The sequence below is a fragment of the Aulostomus chinensis genome, chromosome 14 (assembly GCF_037954235.1).
Source record: "Aulostomus chinensis isolate RoL2024-O1b breed Wild chromosome 14, RoL_Achi_v1.0, whole genome shotgun sequence".
Taxonomy (NCBI): domain Eukaryota; kingdom Metazoa; phylum Chordata; class Actinopteri; order Syngnathiformes; family Aulostomidae; genus Aulostomus; species Aulostomus chinensis.
In genome coordinates, this window is record NC_141333.1 from 4133560 (window position 1) to 4153936 (window position 20377).

The window sequence follows — 20377 nt, forward strand, 5'->3', positions numbered from 1 at the left end:
TCACTTGAAGAGGAATATGTCAGAATTCAGTCAGCTCCTTTTTCTCTGACAGGACCAAGAAAAGAATATGATATTTTAGCAATACAAAAGAAATTATCACAATAGTTGAGCTCCCGAGAGCAAGGACTGAAAATCACTACTGCAGGGGAACCTTCAACATTAGATCTTTAAATTGAATTGATATTTTAATGAAGAACTTTCGGGTAGGTTTGGTGGCCGACTCTGCAGCTCCATCTACCTTTTCATTTGTTGTTCATTATTCAGATTGAACAAAATGCCCAAAGTGTAATTATGCATTCACTCAGCCTCCACAATCCTGTCTCTGTCGAAGGAATTCAATATTTACCACATTTTTGTAATCAAAATGAAATGGAGGGAGCTTCAGACAACTTGCTGTCCATCTGCTGGTTTGCTTGCGCGTTTGTCAGATGTTATTTCTAAGATTCTGATGATCCAATTTAGAGGACACTCGAGGGAATTGTGCTTCATGCTGATTAGCTCACTACGCTTTTTATTTGTTTATCCATATGTCTCAATTCATATCTCAAACAAAGGCAATCAAACTTTTAGCAAACGTGGGGAGCCGGTGGATTTTTACCACTGCAGGCATGCAAAAATGCAGAGACATTCTAAACATGTGGAGTGACTGTGATGGAGGACAGCGTTGCGTGTTTGCTTCACTCCCAGGGTGTTTTTTTTCTCCTTATTGCTCACTTTTTCAGGCTTTTTTCTGATCTGCTGCATCTGCTTGCTCTGGTTCTCTTACTGCTTGACATCCTCTCTCATATTCTCGTTCTTTTAATCTGTGATGGATGCTGCAGCATGTGTTGAGGATGAACTCGAGTGGAGTGTGCAAACGCATTATTGCATGATCCATGATCTCTGCACAGAGTGGAGCACTGGAGAGAGAGAGGGAGGGGAGAGAGAGAGAGAGAGCGAGCGTGTGTGTGCGTGATCTTGAGCAAAGCTGCCCTCTGCGAGCTGCAGGAGTTGTTGGAACTATGCCCATTAGTATTTCTTAGCTTTCTTATTGAGTTTTTTTTTTTTCAAAACTTGATCACCGTGACAACTTGATCTCATCGTGGATCTCAAAGTCATGATGTGAGCAAACATCCTGGCGATCTGGCGATAACTGATTTTTTTAAAACCAAAAATGCATCTCACACCTTTATCCAGAGCTGTTCTGACAATAATCTGTGCAAAGTTTTGGAGCTGATCTGGATTAAACTTTCGATCCTGGATCTTGTAGACTTTTCTAGGACAACGTCAGGACACAGCTACTTGCAGATAGTATGTGCTCTCTGATTCATTTCTCATTTTTATCTTTTGTTAGGGTTTTTTTGTGTGTCTTTTTGTTGGTGGGGGCAGCTGATTACTGCAGTCAAAAGGACTTGCATGGTTGCATCATCTCTTGCCCTTTTGTAAAGAATAGTTTTGTGTTTCCTTTGTGAAAAGAGATAAGACTGAAGCACCTTTCCTGTAGCGGGTCTTTCAGTTATAAACCAAAATGTACTACAGCAAAAACATTCTATTTCTCATTTCTCTCTTTGGGAAGAGCTTAAATCCCCTGGTGGGACTCTGGTGTCCTGCAGTCCCTGTTGGTAGAGACAGAGAGAAGCTGTCAGCCTGACACCAGCTCCCTGAGTGATGTCCATCACATGTCCCTGAAAGAACGGAGCAACAAGCCACTCGAAGAATCCTGGGAAGGAGAATTTGAAAGTATACATCACCTGCTGTGATGATGCAGCCAACACTGAAAAGAACAAACAAACAGACCATTGTCTAACTCAGTCACAGTGCTGTTGCTGCATCCTGTGTGCTAATTCTCTTTCTTTCTCAGTGTCCTCCCCTGGCTGCCACTTTCTCTTTCAGCATTTCATATTTTCTCTCTTTCTCTGTTGTTGTTTATCATAGCCTTTGCTCCACTCCTGCCCCTGCTGGCTTTTGTTTTTTTTCTTAGACAATTTTTAGCATCTTGCCTTTTATTTTTCCCTCTCATGTACTCTCCCATGGGTTTACTGTCCACAGACAGTGTAATTAGATCAATGCTTCTCCACCATCAGCTGATGGCTCAAGAGTGAGAAGAGAAGCGATAGAGGGAGTGTGTGAGTGAGAGCGAGGGAGGGGGAGAGGGAGAGACAGAGAGAGAGAGAGAGAGAGAAGCCCCTCATATTTATCTCACCCATTTGGCAACCTGATCCTCTCAGTCCCGGACCCCTCTTTAATATTGATGCATGTTACAGCTCGAGGAAAACAAGCTGCCTGCAACAGGGCAACTAAAGATAGCTAACACTGAGGAATTGTAAACACATAGAAAGGGCGCGGATGAGGGACATCATATCTGCATGTTCTTGTAACATCTGTTGTAGCAGCAGACATTAATGACTGTGTGTAAACAGGAAGACAGGCAAGGCTGCAAGCAAGCAGACAGACAGGCCAACAGACGCATAAATACAGTGTCTCTAGCTGACATGCAGTTGGAATAAATTGGTTGGGTTATTAAGATTAATGTCCGCTATCTAAAACCATCTCATTTCCTCTCTGCTTTACATTCATCAAAATGTCAACTTGCTATAATGTGGTCCACTCTTCATAATTGAGATCAATTCTGAACCGTCACTGGAAGCTGCAAATACAGCGAGGGTTAGTGAGTGTGTCCTGCTCCACTGCTTTCTGGACAAATAGCGTTAAGTATTGCTGGCTAAATTTGGATGACACCGGAGAGGTGTGGAGGCCTATGCTGCAGTAATGAGGATATGTTGTTGTTGGTTTATGGTTGCTGGATATTTTCACCACATCTAATCACTAAATAAAAAAAAGAAAAAAGAAAAAAGCAAAAAGCAAATGCAAGCCAATCTTCTAGACAACTTCCGTGGTGTTTTTTTTTTTTTGTATCGTTTCGTCTTTGGAGAGAGAGTTGGCAGAGAAAATGGATGGCTGTGAATTGTAGTGATTACTGTTGCATTTATTCACTCTATTCCACTTTGTCTGGAGTGATTTACAGAAAGCCTCCAGGAGTGTCTGTTGTAAATAGCCACCGAAGACTTTTACTCAGCAGCCCACCGCTGTGGGACTCCTACTCTACTGCACTCCCCGCGTGTATAATAGGCTGCTCAACTCTGAGTCCTTCTGTGCAGCTACAATGCTGTATGTCTGTCAACACTCTACAATGGTGCTTTTAATCAATATAGTCTTATATTTTCTTTCCTTCTCATCAGTGTGTACTGCCTTGCAGTCAAACACTTTGAATTTCCATAGCTCAAGGGAATTAACCCACTACATAATTAACCTCCTTCTACCAGACCAACTCTCCAAGGCTTGGTAAATAACAAGCAGAGGGGGAAATTACATATGATTACTAAAGTACAATGTTGAGGTATCTATACTTAATTTGAGCATTTGAAGTGGATTTTTTACTTCTACTGTAATACATTTCAAAAGAAATATACTTTATTACCGCACCATATTTTTAAAGAAACAATCACTTTCATGAAAAACATTTTTATCGAAAACCTAACAAAACCTCATGGAGAAATCATACATTTAAATTTGAAGCCTGACAACTTCAAGAGGACAGAAGCACAGCTGCAAAGTAACAACAACAAAGTAAACTTAACATCAAATCCCTCTCTTATTTTACTTGAGTTGAATTTTGATTGCAGATTTTTATTTTTACTATTTTACCTGGATATTTCTACTTTTACTTGCGTAAAGGGACTGTATTTCTTCCATCGCTGATAATCAGAGCAATCCTAAATGAACTTGACCTCACTCTTTGGGCTTTTTGATCCTGCTTCTGCTCCAATATGGTAAAAACATTTTGGATGAAAAACCATATGACATGAAAGTACTCCCTTTTTACAGTTACTCAGCCGGAGACTGTCTCAGAAAAATGAAAACAAGTCAGCGCGTCTGCCTCCAATGTCAGTGATACAAATGCCATGAACAAAAGAATTGTTTTATCACGCTGTAAACGCGCCTCTGGGTTGTATTAGAGAGTCACAACAAACCACTCACACGGTGGTTTGGGGCAGACGACTTGTTGGAGCAGCTGCTTATCGTAAAGGAAGACAGCCGTTTTTGTAGTTTTGCACTTTATGACATGTTTCTCTGTATTATAAGTTTATGCGAGATGATGATTGTGCGTTAATTGCATTTTGTGTGAATATTTTTTTTATGGGGGGGGAACGATGATTTGGCATTGTATTTCTGATCAAAATGTTATGCTAATAAAGCCCCACTTACTTCAACGGAACAGAGTTAATGGACTGTTTTTCAAAGGTGCTATTTCCCTCAGGTTTTTTTTCCTTTCCTTTTTTTTTTCATGGCAATAACTCAATTTTCAGCTGTCACAAAAGCTTAAAATAGGTTTAGTGAAAGGACATTATTTTTTACAGTCAAGCAGTATTTCAAGTGCTAGCGTTACGTGACAATGAAGCGCTGATACAATTATAGCCGTCTGTCTCTGGATAAGACCTGTCATTGTCGTCCTTCATAAACAGAATTAGAGCTTGAATGAAGAGCTATAATGGAATAGCAGACTGAATATGATTAGGTGATATTGCCTCAGGGACCTATCTGGAACGCGAGTGGAAACCTGTATTCAGCTCCAGCCGAAGGAAAGAACATTCAATATTGGTCTGCTCGGTTTGGATGAATCAAGCGGCTAACACACACATTATAGGATAAATATGGCCTCGAGTTGTGGCGCATTCAGACCAAGTGGCCCAGCGACCTCTTCCACATCTTTATCCGTGAAAATGCACTTCATAGTTAATGTCTACCACCTTCCTTCTCTTGTGAAACCACTTCTCTCAGCAAAAACCCTTCTCAGCACATTGGGGCCCGTAAGTGTGATGGGTCCACCAGTTTGGAGCTGCTGCCCCTTTATTTATGTCCTGCTATTATTTTGCAGGATCATCATTTATTGTGTTTGCCAACATGCGCTCAGTAATGAAAGAGAGTGACCTGCTGTCTGTTTGGAACCACAATGAAATATTCCGAAATAAGCATGAGTGTTTTTGATCAAGAATTGAAGTTCTTCAGGCACGTTTGTCCTTGTCCAAATATGGAGGAGAACACAGGGTTGTTGACCGTGAACGCCTCAGAGAAAAATCAGTTTCTCAGCAGGTTGTGCATGCAAAAGGATTTGTACATTAGCTGGAGCCTCAGATCAGCGATGAAAAGCCCCTTCATGCCAACAAAATTAACATCTTTCACACATTCTCACCTCCTCCTTCTTCTCCTCCTCGCTCCTTCCATGTTGCAGGGGTGAGTTCATCCTCTGCCGGCCAGCTTCTTGTTTCTTTGGGAAGTCTACTTGACGACCAGCACTGGCATGAGGTCAAGATGGAGCGGCTCAGCACTCACCTCAATCTCACCGTGGATAAAAACACGCAGCAAGTTCACATTCCAGCCGAGCTCAGTCACTGGGACATTCACAGGGTGAGGTTGTAGGACACTACCACACATTTTAAAGTGATGCACCGTTTAAAATGTCTTTTCAGCCTCCTTTTGGGACCAGTAGTGGAGCTGTGACCTGATTTTAAGGCATTAAAAAAAACAACAACTGCCAAAACAAAAAATATTCGCTCCTCTTCTCACTGACTCAGCCAAAACACTTAAACATGATTGGACTCAGGACAGCCTGTTATCCTGACAGATGGAAAAAAGCAGACTTGAGTTCCACAAACCAGCGAATGAAAAGCAGCTCCACTGGCGAGCTGGGCTGATTGAGACAGAACTTATGCACTGAGTCATTGCAGACATCATTGCAGACCTCAGTAGGCCAGAAAAGTAGATGGTTATGCAGGTGATGTTTTAATGTTGAACTATTTTTAAGCCACTTTTGAGATACACAATATACAAACGTTTAAAAGACGTTTCTGACAATTCTGTGAGAAAAATAGCAAGTTCCCCAACCTGGGATGGTACAGTTACTGTGAGACCTCATGTCTATTTTTTTTTTTAAAGCGACATTTGAAGTGTAATTGAAGTGATTTTGATTGAAGTGAGTTTTGTGAAAATGTGTTTTCATTTGCAGTTAAGTCTGGGAGCCGTCCAAAGCCCTGGACTTCAGAAACCCATCCTTTCCAACAGGAACTTTCATGGCTGCCTGGAAAACCTGCTGTACAACGATATCAACCTGATTAACCTGGCCAAACGGAGCAACCCCCAGGTCACTGTGCTGGTACGTCATTGTGTTGGAACATCCCTGTATTCATCTCAGAGTTCGCATGATTAGCATGAAGCTGTCTTGGATGATTATGTTTTAACCACAAAATGCTTTAATTACCTTGTTAAAATCCTGAAGGATAATTTATGGTTCTGTTGATCTGGACCCTATTTTTCCATTTGTTGCTCTAAATGATAAATAAGGACACAAATGACAGTTTGATATTAAATATGATTTATCAGAGTAGATTTTCAGCCTCACAAATTGCTGTTAGTGACTTGTGACCCAATCCTTCCCATCCCTCAAGTTGCAGCCTTTGCTTGCATGTGCCTCTTAGGCTGTTTACATTGGTTATCAGTAGAATAGAATGCAGACATAATACAAAAGGTGCCAACAATTTGGTGGAACTGTTCACGTCAGACTCCTGCTCTGTTTGCATCATCAGCGTGCTAATGGTCATCGTCGTGATTATTATTCTCGTTAGCGTTTATTTCATCATCTGCATCGTCAGAATCTTCATTTTTATGTCCGTCATCATCATTACTGTCATTAACATCATTAAAGGCGCCTCTCTCATCATCATCACCGCTGTCACCACGACATTTTAGAGTGACACCGCCCGGAGTGAAAAGTAGATGGGAAAAAGACAATTAGAGAAGAGACAAGTAATCAGGGTGGAATGGAGGTGAAGACCAGAAGTGAGGAGAAAAGAAAGAGGCAGGGAATTAGTTTAAATGATGTCCCACTCACGCGGTGGCGCTTTATGAATACATTTGAAATGAACTACAATAATGTCAAAAGTTCAATCTACTGTGAAATATTTACTTTCTAGATGCACAGTCAACATGTATTTTGAGTTTTTAATATCTGAAGTCACAATGCCTCTGACAGGTTATTTTGAAAATGCCACGTTTTGAAACAAATATCTGATATCAGAAAGTTTAAGTAGTTTTAATATTTTTCTATCAGTAATAGAAGATGTGAGATACGTAGAGAACATGGGTGCAAAACCTGTGTGACCTGATGATTCAGGTTTTCTATAAATATTTCAGCTGTCCAGCTAATACCAGTATGGTAATACAGGTGTCCTTTAGCAGAGAGCTGCTGATGAGACCTCCGTGGCATCAAGTCAAACTGAGTCAGCCTCTACAATCAATTAATATTCATGTTTTATTATCTCTTTCATAATCATTTCTGCCTCTCTGCCATCCTGTCTTCCTCAGGGCAATGTGACCTTTTCTTGTGCTGAGCCAGTTTCAGTAACAGTGACATTCACTGACTCCCAGAGCTTCCTCCAGCTCCCGGGACTGACAGCGTGGTCATCAGGGTCCGTCTCTATAGCTCTGCAGTTCCGCACATGGAACAAGGAGGGGCTGCTCTTGACCTTTAACCTCCTTCAGCAGCAGGGCGCAGCCTGGCTGTTCCTGAGGGAGGCCAGACTCCACCTACAGATCAATAAAGCTGCTGCAGACCTGCTGGAGCTCAGTGCAGGTTGGTCGACTCATTAAAAGGGCAATTTAGTATTGTAAAGGATCATAAAGATAAGTTTGGCCCACGGGGTGAATCAAAGCTAAACAAGAAAAATATCCCGATTTTAAATCTCTACCCCTCGCAGACCTACAAAAGCTTTCTCTGCTTCTGCCTGAGCCTTATCAAGACGGCATTTGATAGAACTCGCATTTAGTTTGCATCGTAAGACCAGGAATGAAACATTTGTTTCAAATTGAAGCAAAGACAACAGCATCATCATTTTGAAATGAAAACACTGACTAATAATGTGTGTGTGTTCTTGTATGTGCGTGTGCGTGCACGTGCATGTACTGCTAGGGTCAGGTTTGAATGACGGCCAGTGGCATTCAGTGGAGCTGAACGCTCGTCAAGATCATCTGAGCATTACAGTGGACAAAGACGAAGGAGCCACCGCTCACATCGACGTCCCAGTCCCTCTAACGGATGGTCGGCTCTTCTTCGGTGGTAAGAAGATGGGAAAAGCTTTATTATTGATATTTTATTATTATTTTTTCATAAATTTGACACCTGTACTCCACGATGCAAATGATACCCGATGATCTGTCACATTGGAAATTTGCCAACATGTGTCTGAGAAGGACCAAAGATGTGTTTCTTGATCTTCTAGCATTTCGTCGTGTCCACATAGCTTTCTTACCACCTGGAGAAAGTTGAAGTCATAAACTATCAACTTGCAACCCCCCCCCCCCGCCCCCAGCGCCACACACAATCTCTATGTTGCTTTCTTTAACATGTTTTCCCTTCCTCCCTTTCAGGTTTACACTCACCTTTCTGTCCCTCAAGCTCCTCTCTCTTTGTTTCAGATCACTTGCTGTGGTTATACTGTACGTTCGCTATTGAATTAGGAATCCGCCTAAAGTATTCAACTGCCGATCTGGCAAACTCACAAACAGATGCAGTAGTTGTGGGTTCATTTACTGCATATTGTGGACTTCTCCAAATTACAACATGCTTGGTCCCCTGTAGGAATAGGGAATGTAGTGTCCACATGTTGAAAAGTCCATTTTTGTGGACAGTTAAACATCTATTATGAAACAGTCAAAGAAAAAAAAATAGCTGGCGATAGATGATTCATCGCTCTCCCCTCCTCTGCTCTGAGGGATCTAACGGCCAGTCTGGGGCTGAAATAAAGAATGTGGCCACAAAGTGTGAATATCTAATCGGTAGGACGTGGGGGTTGTTGAGCTGCTGTGGTGGCAGACTAGTTTTGTGTTAGTGCATCTCATAATAGGCTCAAATAAGGCCAAGCACAAAAAGTCAGAAACAAGTACAGAGATATTTGCCACTTTGCTCAATTAAATGTGGACATGCAACTGTGTGAGAAACAAGGAGAGAGAGGGAAGTGCTTATTTTCTCTGGAGAGGGTCCACTAATCTGACGTCTCTCTTGGGAGAGAATAAATCTAGGGCTCTAAATGCTAATCCCTTTTATAGCAAGAACAAAACTCTGTAGGGTGCACATCTCTGCCAAGACCGCTTGCCCACTCTTAATGAAGTTTCACTAGCACGACATACATTTCTGCAACATGATAGATGATATTTCCTTCTGTCTTGCAGTGTTTATGAGACATAAATCTGTAAGTGAGCCCATCATGATATTTCTAAAATAGTTGGAGATAAGTCCAAATTTTATTTTTTGCCAAGGAATGAATGAAATACACCCTATCTTGTTGTTTTTTAGGAAGAGTTTTGAACCGCATCTGCACAAACTTGGAATAGCTTTGTCCTTGGACTGCAATGCACCTTTCCACAAAATTTAATCTAAAACTTTCCAGTAGTTTTTGTGTAAACAAACGAACTGTCATGGGTGAAGATATAACCTCTGAGGTAACCACAAGCTAGGAGTTCGCTGTAAGGCAAATGCAAAGAATAAAAACTTGTTTTCTGAACGATCGAGGTGGCTGCTCTTACTTTGTGTCATCCAGTGAGAAACAAATTTTTGGCAGAAATTCTCCTTCTGTGCCTGAAGTTCTAAGTGTTCTAACCAGCCTAAGATTTTACCACCATCACTGAGAGCTCTGAACTTGTACGGTGGAGTTTAAACCCTATCTTAACCTTCAGTTCTCCACGGAAGCTTCTCTGCAATCTCTTCCACTCGATAGTCATGTCTACACTAACGCAATTACACACGCTCACAGCGGGAGGCTGCCAAGTACAACAGTCATTCAGTTATTTAATCAGTATGAACATTAGTGACTCAGGGTTGACTGCTGCCATTAAAGTCCCATATTATTAATCGAAATGAGTTTAATTTCATGGTAATTACACAACACAAATGCGCAGCCTCTTTGACTCTAACACCAAGCTGAAGGCAAACTGTTCACTGAGCGCTGTCATGTGTTTCCTTCCTCAGGCTGTCCTGAGAGTTCTCCGGAGTGTCAGAACCCCTTTAAAGTCTTTCAGGGCTGTATGCGACTCTTAACTCTCAACAACCGAACTGTTGACCTCATTAAGGTGCAGCAAAGGCTTCTGGGAAGTTATAGCCACCTGCAGATTGATATGTGTGGCATCATCGACAGGTTAGTCTCCAAAAAATATCGTGTGGATGTTTTACTTTCTGTTCATGTGACTGTTCCATTGTGCTTTTTAGAGATTTGTCAGTAAAATCTGCCTGTGCAGCCTCATACCTGTATTGCACATTTGCTAAAGTAAAGGCTCAATGTGTGTGGCACGTTTTTTTTTTGTTTTTTTTTCAGGAATCAGCAGCATTGGGACTGAGACATGCGGGGGAAATTTTGATCTATTTTCCTATTGTTTTTTAATCTTTGGGTTTTGTCAGTGATGGCAGACATAGAGAATTCTGCTGCTTTATTCCTGCTGCTAGGGAGAGACAGAAACAAGAGACTAAGACGAGGGAGGTGTCGTCAAGACTCCAGCACTGTCGCTCAGGTTATGTAAAGGCTCCCAAACTCAGTAAATTAGATTTGGTGCTCTTTGGCTGGAACTTCTCACTGGAGGCCTTCCTCAAACTGGACCCTCTCCCAGTCCATCAGAGAGCAGAACTCTGTTTGAAGTCACAGTCTGGTGGAGGGCTTTACAGCGACAAGCTGTATTAGGATGAACTTCACTCTCTCAGGCCTAAACAAGAACTGTCCAACTCTTCATTCCAATCAAAGTCAAATGTAAAAAAAAAAAAAAAAGTCACCTTTTTGTTTGTTTTTTCGTCTCCATGAGATAATTAAATTAAATTTAATGTTTAAATTAATTTGAGATGTTTGAGAACAAAACAATCACAATCTCTGGTTGCATAAAACACTTCAGCTCAAAATTCCTTCAGTTAAGCGAGAGTCCTAAAAGTGAAGCCTGTTCTGCTTTGGTCCTGGAACGATCTGCAGGCCAAGCGTGGACCAGAGACCCCTCTGTGTTTGATATGCTCTCAAACACGGAATAGCAGAAGTGCTCAGCACCGGCTCTGGTTGCCTCAAACAAGCGTCAATGTGGTGTCTTTGACTTTGCAGTGTTCGATGAACTCTATAGCCAATGCTGCTATTGTGATGTCATTCTCAGTATGGCTTCCCAGGTAGACGAAGGGCGTAGGAGGAGAAAGGTGGCAGCTGTGGCCGGTGTCCTGCACCGTTCCCTTGTTGCTGGCTGTTGCAGGATCAGCACCTCGGAGAGCTCTGCACCCTCGGGTCTTTACACTACGTGGCCTATTTGTGTCTGCAGTAAAGCCACTTGTGTAGTTTTATTTGTACGTTTGCTTTTCGATGGGTATGGTGTGTCACAATGCCCAGATGCCTTCAGAGGGACTGGCAGAATATTCCCCAGTGAAGGAGCAAGGCAGGCGATGACGGCAATGTAAAGTCTGCAGGAAATGAAGTCTTAAGTTTATGTAAACACCCTAAAAGTGACTTAAGTAAATGTGTGTTTGAGTGAAGTTTGCCAGCGTGTCCAGGAGCAGGTGCAGAGCAGTCTGAAAGGATAAAAATACATCCCTTTCCCCTCTCTGTCATGCTGTTCAGCAGATTGTAGTTATTTGAAGTCTTTGTAGGACACTTGGGTGAAGCTGTCCAGCAGACAGAGGAGGTGCAGGCTGTGTTCATTTAGCCCGAGGCGCTAATGGAAACCAGGGAGATTGGATGCTTTCCCTGTGATCCAAGCTACGTTACAGGACACTGTCACACTGCAATAGAAACTTTTAGATAAGCAGCAAAGGCTCTTCTCTCCGCTAAGCCAGGAGCTCTGTGATCCGAGCCCCGGTGCAGTGGGCTGTCACGATGCATTGCGAATTGTTAGTCAAGTTAGGAGCCCTTGAAGATTTATAAGGACAACATGTTTTCACAAGCAGGAACTTTTAGCCTTGAAATCATTTATAGTAGATTTAAGGATATCAACTGTAGAGCAGTGTTGCTGTTTGTTCCCAGCTTGGTTAGTGGGTTTTTTTGTTTTGTTTTTGGTTGTGGGTTTTTTTGGGTTTTTTTTTTTTTTTTTGGAGGCTTTTGTAATTTTCTTCCTGAGTTCCTATTTGAGAGTGCAGGAGGCCGATAATGACACAAACCTCCACCAACACTGCTGGGAGAGTGGTTTACTCTGGATGAAGATGGTTGTTGCCAACTAAAGCCCCCCCCCCCCTTTTTTTTTTTTTGTTGCTGCGTTGTGGGAGGCAGAACAAATTGGATATTAAAAGACACAGCAAACATTTGTCACCGGCTCTTCCTGTCTCACTCAACGATGAAGACGAAGTAGCAAGACTTTTTTCCTTTTTTTGGGTGCAACAGCTTCTAGATATTTAATGGCTGGATATTAGATTGGGGCAGTCATAAAATGTATGAAAACTAATGGGCTGTTTAACAGATGTTTATAATTGATAAAATCGCAAGTGATTATGATAATTTGAATAGCAATTAATAACCTGCTTCCTCCTAATTTTAGAATAAGCACTATTTGGTTGGCCGCTTGAAATTTTTTTTTATGGGATAGAGTTTATCATTTAATCTTTAAATAGAACAAAATGTTTTGTTCAGAGTAGATTTGGATTTTTGGATCTTGCTGAAAAAGCCTCAAGGTGAGGCCTTTTAAATGGTAAGAAAAGACTGTTGAGGATGCTCAAGACTGAAGGGTTCAGTCTGGAGGGGCAGTTTGAATTCATACACTTGCAAAGATCAGTGGAAACGGGGAGAAATACAGTGATTTAGGAGCGTTTCACCTTTTTGTCACTTTATAAAATCTGCTTCTGCTCTGTTCAGTAATTAAGTCATGTAGTGTAAACTATTTCCCCATTTCCCTTTCCTCCTCCTCTTTCACTCAAGCTCTAGTCCCCTGACCTCATTTTCACAGGTTCACTTTCCAGACACAGTCCAGTCACTGGCTCCATCTCACTGCTGCTCCCTTCATCTTTCCCTCCTCACCCTCAGCCCCGTCTCACCTCTTCATCCTCACCATCTCTCCTTCTCTCCTCTTCTTCTTCCTGGTAGACGCCAGCTCTACCTGCCAGAATTGGTTTATTGTGTTTGTGCCCTTGCACTTTCCCAATTTTAGTTTTAGGCCCTGAGGGTGAGGCCATTGGGAGAGTGAATAAAAGATATGTAGCTGTGATGCTAAAGATTAGAGGTTAGGAGACGAGGAATTATTTATTCTGCTTTTGACAGCGTCTTTCTGAGACTCTGGAAGCATTATACACTCCCAAAAGTTATCCAAAGCGTGCTGCCAACATTTTCACAATTTCTCATAAAAACATTTTGTATTAGTCTGAAATACAAAAAAATGACCTGGATCTCAAGCTGTTTCAGAACATCACGACTGAGGCACTGTGGCCTGTAGAAATTAAGTTGTTAGTGTGTGGGAAGTTCCGTTAAACACCTTCTGGGTTGCACAGGGACTTTGTTGGATACATTGTGCACTTAAATACAAATATATCTAATAAATGCATTTGTGATTAACTGATCAAAACAAGAAACAAACAAAGAAGAGAACACAACAATGGTTTGAAAATAAAGAGTCAACGATAATATAAACTACGTGTCCAAACCCCAAAAGTCCAGTGTTAAACTCAACAGGGTCCAGACGGAACCATGAGGGAGACACCAGGCCTGAGGAAGCCAGCGATAACAGGAAAAAAGATTGAAATTTGAAGTATAAAAAAACCCCAAAACCTGAGTTTTACACGAAAATAGTCACATAAAAAGAGGTGTGAATAAAACGCAGTGAGTAGAAGTCTGTGTCATGTATTTCCAGTCTGGTGTTAATAGCTGCAAATACAAATGATCTTATTAGCTTCTCTGCTATACTGCCAGTTAAGTAGCAGCCAAATACGCAATTAATTAAAGCATTTTTGCTGCTGGCTCCAACATGTCTTTAGCTCTCAACAGAAAACGAACCCTCTCACCTCGAACAGGTCCACCACATCCATCCAGCGTCCACTGCAGACCCGGCGTCAGTCAGTGGCTGGCCTCAAATAATTAACTTCACCATGACCTTTTCCTCTCTATCTTTTTTATTTTAATGGCTACATACTTTAAATTTCATATGCAAGAGAAGAAGGAAAACGACGATGTTCGTGGAAACGTGGCAGGTATTTTAGGAGCAACTGATGAGAGAAGACGAATATGCTGAAAAAGGGGTGTCTTTTTTGTTTGGGTTTTTTTTTTTTTTTCATGGTTCAAAATTCACCAAGATGAAGAAAGAAATGTGACATCATTCTGAGAGACGGGCCAGGTGGGAGTTCAAGAGTTCCGCCTCGTGGTGATGCAATGGTAGTTAACATAGCAGCAAAAGTATTTTTCAAACAAATTCTCAGAACATTCAGCTGCTCTCCACTTGACATGAAAATAAAGACCTGTGAACTTTTCTTTAAAAGACACCTTTTTTGTTATTAGGAATTTCTTATTCAGGTCGCTCCTACACACCTGCTCATCAGGAGTGTCAGGTGTGCTGAAAGTCTGCTTTCATCCCAGCACCCTTGAGATCAGTTTTAGGGAATACTTGACAGTTAGACAGTAAACTTCTCTCCCTGTCTCTCTGCATCTGTCTGTCTCTCAGGTGTTCTCCCAGTCACTGCGAACACGGAGGGAAATGTACTCAGTCATGGAGCACCTTCCACTGTAACTGCTCCAATAGCGGCTATAGAGGCGCCACCTGCCACAGCTGTAAGTCGCTGTCAACATGTCATTCACAAGTCTTTACAATGTCTGAAACTGGAACGCAAAATGCAGAGATTGCCGTTATTTTAAGTTTTCAATTGTGATCAGAATAGCTATTCTCAAAATTCCTCATAAAGTGCCTAAAATTCCTAGTTTTCTTCAAGCTGAATTGATTGATTCTTTTTTTTGCGGAGGCATGAGATAGAAGACATATAGTTGCTTGTTTTTAACCTCTAAACTACTGTTGAATGTGTCAGAGTTGATCATTTGCACATCTTTCCCAACATGCAGCAGCAACAGCATGAGCACAAAAAAATTCAATTTTGATTATATTTGAAGGATGTAATGATCGAGTCAATTGTGCAAGAATGACGTGCATGGCTTCCGGGGCTATCATTCCATTTAAATACAGGTTGTCACATGCAGCTGTTAACAGTGGGTGCCAGATGCTTCGAATAGAGTATGAACACCCAGTTGAATAATCATTTTCAGCACAGACAGAGCAGAAATTGACTTTCATTAGTACATCTGCCTTTGCTATTTGCTGTTCTTGACAGAACCTCCTCTGACAGCTGGACATGATGCCTCATCAATGTGCCAAAGTCCCTCTCAGACTCTACCTTTCATACATGTGCAGGTTCCAGCCACCAGCAGAGATCAGAGCCAGTTAGCCCCCTGGAGTCATGACGGGCTCCAAAAACTACAAGTGGACCAACAAGCTGTAATACTCTTGAACTAAACTGCTGTCTTTCTTCAGGAGCGTCACATTTCATACGTCGTGCCAACAGTCCTGATAAGCAGTTGTTTTGCTTCTGGTCTCCAGACACCGGTGTTCATTCCCTTTCAGCTCCTGACAGGAGTGGAAACGATTCGCACCCAGCAAACATTCATTTCTCATCATCTTCATTGGACCACTTGCAATCAGTTGACTATTAGCAGGTAGATGAAATGAATATGAGCCCGAATTGATTTTAAAACTAGAAGAGTAGATTACATTGTATTATGTATATCAAACTACGGACTTGAACAGAATATTTAGAAAAATGAAATATATGTATACTTTATTACAGTAATGATGAGAGGTTAGAATTTATTACTTCTGTTCCACTTCGGAGCTCTGAGCTGACATCCACCAACTCCGGATGGAAGTCTGTCGCTCTTTACATGTTCGATATTCAGCTGTTTTCACCAGCGGGCAGCAAACCTCGTCCATGCTGCAGCTGTAGAGTCAGTGAGTGAACACGATGTTGCAGGCTGTAAAACTTGCAGAAACAACTGCTGAAAGATGCTAAAATGACTGTGTAGAATAAGGTTAATATTCCAGACGTGTTTTCATTTACATCTGCTGTAATAGCGCTGAGATACCAGGTCCCCCAACAGTTAATTATCTTGTGTCTTTTTCTTATTCCATTGTTTCAGAACTTTAATTAGCAGAGCTCAGTCGGGAATTGGGTAAACAGATTGGTGGTACTTTATTATGCTGAGTAAATTAGAGTTTCGTTTAATTCCAAAGGCTGCTCAGGTCTTATACTTGACTTTGTTACACCTGCAGATCCTCTCCTCTCTCATGACACGTGTATTGAGGAGTTGTTCTTCACTTAAATCCCATCAGACAAGAGCTTCATGAGACTCAACTCCTGTCAATCAGACGGTATCACTTTTTGACAGGCGAAGGAACAACATCAAGAATGACATGGTTATATTCAAAAAGTAAACAAAATGAAAATATTGAAGTGACCTGAATTTACAAAGGAAAATGTGTTTGGCTCAGTAATTGATTTCTAGGGAGGTGCTTGAAAGTTACTGTTGTGCCTGGATGGAGATAGATACATACTGTATATCAACTAAGGAATTAAACAAACTAACAAATGTATTGCTACATCTGCAACTATCAGCTTTTCTTCCACCTTCTTCTTGTGTTTCATAGAAAGTACTGAGCTCCCTGAGTATCCAATGATTCACAGAGAATGTGGACAAAAACAATGCATCCCCGGCAATGGAGAAATGACTGGGAATTGGGAAACGACTGGGAATTGGGCCCGTTGCATAGTCAAGTATGGTACTGCATGTCGCTGTTCCCCAGCCAGGAACTCACTCAACCTTGCAGTCTTCTGGCCCCGGTCCTGACCCCGGGCACAGTGGCAAAAACAAAGGGATCCCATCCTGGTTTACAGGAGTTTCCTCCCACTTCTTGTTTCAAACAATACACATCAACCACAGCATCATAGTGAGGATTACTTGAATCCAGAATATCACACTTCTGCAAGTTGCAAGGCAGTTTATTTGTAGATGTTTTCATGGAAGAAATCTAAGAAAACGCATCACTCCCTGTCCTTACCGTCAGTCTTAGAAGCATCTATGATGTATTACATGGTTTTTTTTGTGTGAGAGAGAAAAACTTCTACTATTGAGGTTAAAACATTGGTATGAAAGAGTTCTTGTTGGCCTCATCCTGAACCACAGAATCAGTCAACTCGCTCTTGCGTGCTATCAGAGAGAATGGCAGTGATGGAAAGGAGGGAAGTTTGAGCGTTGAGACTGAAAGAGAAGCAGAGAGACGGGGGGGGGGCAAAAAGCGTGTTAGAGAAGTGAGTGAGTCTTCAGGCGCAATTGTCTTTCCAAATAAATGGATTTCATCTTAGACACTGCCTACATTATTTCAGGTGTGTCAAATTAAAGCGATTGTGGCTTTGATTGCACTGCCAAGCATCGAGTGAATCTCTTTACGTTGTGTGAGCAGCTGGAGGCCGGATCAAAGCTAATTCAGGCTCACACACGCTTGTATTTTGATTGATATTTCTGGGTCAAACCCTTTTTTTCTCTTTGTATTAATGAACACATGTTGAACTATTTGTAGTGGCATTCTGTATCATTGACAACACCAACAAAGTTACGGCTTTTTGTCAAATTCAGCACTCACTGACATCCAGGTTTTCGTTATTTGATTCAAAAGGGAAAGTCTGGACATGTTCAAAAGAAAACATCTTCTTTTTCAGAGCATTCTGTTTGGAAGAAATTTGTTAAAATTACATTTTTGTCCAAAGGACGCAAAAAAGAATGTAATTTCTGTCTGACTGCTTTCCCTTCTTTATTTTCACTGGGTTTGGCTGAGTCTGCACTCTGAGCAACCTCTAGTTGAATTTGTTTGAGGGAATTGTTCGTGTATTAATATTTTCTCCGACCCATATAATTGAATTAGGGTTAAATTGTCAAGAAATTTTCATAATAACCTGTGGCTGTTCAACAGCATCACAGTTTACAGCCTGAACTAAATGAACATCAAGAGAGGAATTATTACAGAGCTGTATTATATTGCCTTAGTTTTATCCAGGCGTATCTAATGAATTGGCAAGTGACTAAAGATAAAGAGCTTATCGCTCTAAACTTTGCTAATGTGGTTTAGCTCACATAAAAAACGCCTCTTGTTAATATCCAGGTAGCCAACCACTGCTATACAATCCGTTTACAATGAATACCATCTTAAATTGACCTGCAAGAGCAGGTTATTATCGGAATTATTGCATAAACTAATTCTGCCCATTGTTGACTTTGGAGTTAATACTGATGTACAATAGGATAATCATTATTGTTATTATAAGAGCTTAGTCATTGCTCATTTTTGTTATTTTGTTGTTGTTTTTTTTCCCCACAGCAAGTTATGAACAGTCGTGTGAGGCCTACAAACACAAAGGCAACACTTCAGGACATTATTACATCGACGTGGATGGCAGTGGACCCATCAAACCCCTGCTTGTATATTGTAACATGACAGGTAAGACACAAAGTGAACATATGGCACACATTCAGCAACAGCCGGTAACACAATTGAACTCAGTAAACTGGTTCAAGAAGGAGCCTTTAAAAAAGTTCATTTCATACTATTTGTTGACAGACCCAGATGACTTCTCTGCCCACACGCATCTTCCCATCTTTACCTCCAGATCTCTTAGGACTGCTATTATTAACAAAGTTATTTCTTTTTCACACTCTGCCATAAGACAGGGCATGGATGGTGATCCAGCATAACAACACTGAGCTGACCAGACTGCATTCTTCCCCTGAAACGCACCAATATTCAGCCCATTTTGACTATGCATCTGAAGAGGAGCAGTTGGCGGCTATTATCAGCCAATCAGAGCACTGTGAGCAGGAGCTGTCTTACTTCTGCAGGAAGTCCCGCCTCCTCAACACACCAGGTAAACACAGAAGATGAACCTCTGAAAACCACACCCCCAGAAGGGTAAAACCAGGGCTGATACACCTCACGTGACTTCAAGGTGCTAACCTGGTCGTCAGCAGCTATTCAGGGTTCAGGTAATATTAGCTGTGTTAAAACCAGTACCACTAAACTCCAATAGTTAGCGAAGAAAATTGAAAACATAAGAATGTTGCTTTCTGGTGTATCAACATTGTCCTGTAACACAAATTGACTGCAGTCAAAATATTTAATCTTAACGTAGAGAAGTACTGGTGCCCGACGCTGTCGTTATGGATGCACTTCTTATTTACCTTTGACACCAAATGTGGTCTCACATGTGGATGTAATTGATAAGTTGAGTGAAAAGGGCTTGTGATTAATGGTGCCCATATATGTGTGTTTCAGAGGGGGTTCCACTCAGCTGGTGGATGGGGGGTCCAGGTCCTGGGCAAGTCCAGACATACTGGGCTGGAGCTCTGCCGGCCAGCAGACAGTGTGCTTGCAGCCTGCAGGACAACTGTCTGGATTCAAATCACTTCTGCAATTGTGACGCTGACTCCGACCAGTGGTACTGAAGCTGAACTGGATCCCGTGTCCGTTTATTCATGTCAAACACGTACACTGGATTTTTAGTTTTGGACTACGGTGGGAGCCTTTCATCCTGGAATGACGATGTTTCTTATACTTATATGCTCTCTAACAGCCAGCAGGGGGTGGTCAATCACAATAGAGGCGTAGCAAATTGGATTCCATCAGAATGTTTACATCATATTAGAAAAACTCCAGTTGTTGATCAGGTAGAGAGTGAACAGATTCGTGTGATTGACATTGTGCTGCACAAAGTGGGGTTACATGCCTAGATAATGCTGTTGGGTATCAACTCTAGGCTCTGATATCACTCAGTTTTCCCATGAACTGTGGAGGGAGGTATCATGGTGAGTGAAACTACATGTAAAAGGACGAAATTAAGTACAGTTTGATTTGAAGTCCGGCGTTCCACAGTTTATGTTTGCTAACTTGTTTGGTACGTGACACAAAAGGTGACCGCAGCTGTGCAGGTAAACCCAGCGTGCAGTACTTGATACTGTGTCATTTTAATGCGGTTATGAAAATGTCCACCGTGAGTGGTCATTAAACGATCTAATCTAACGGAATACCCGCCATCGTAGCTGACACCTGCCAGCCAATCAGAAAGAAACTCAAACCTTTTCAGTCTCAACATCACCATCTGGTGAAATCTGACGAAAATGCACTCACGCATTTGTAAGGCCTTGGAACAGAAATAATGCTGACTCTAGGGCATGGTTCAATTATATCTAAGAGTAAATGTTTAATTAAAACGTGTATTTCAGGTGTAATCTTGAGTCCTTAATTCAAACGGGTGATTGCCATCACA

The 20377-nt window shown here is 41.6% G+C and overlaps 1 protein-coding gene across 2 annotated transcripts in view; it reads left to right on the plus strand.

Annotated features, from left to right (window-relative positions):
* The window catches only part of LOC147249478 (contactin-associated protein-like 4), a 73331-nt gene that overhangs the window by 32585 nt on the left and 20369 nt on the right, over nucleotides 1-20377 (plus strand). For both annotated transcript variants that reach the window (XM_086223252.1, XM_086223253.1), the window contains exons 6-14: nucleotides 5270-5445; nucleotides 6044-6190; nucleotides 7399-7666; nucleotides 8003-8149; nucleotides 10058-10223; nucleotides 14683-14789; nucleotides 18436-18555; nucleotides 18782-18979; nucleotides 19387-19549. In XM_086223252.1, coding sequence (XP_086079378.1) covers nucleotides 5270-5445; nucleotides 6044-6190; nucleotides 7399-7666; nucleotides 8003-8149; nucleotides 10058-10223; nucleotides 14683-14789; nucleotides 18436-18555; nucleotides 18782-18979; nucleotides 19387-19549 — 1492 coding nt within the window. The remainder of the gene's footprint in view (nucleotides 1-5269; nucleotides 5446-6043; nucleotides 6191-7398; nucleotides 7667-8002; nucleotides 8150-10057; nucleotides 10224-14682; nucleotides 14790-18435; nucleotides 18556-18781; nucleotides 18980-19386; nucleotides 19550-20377) is intronic.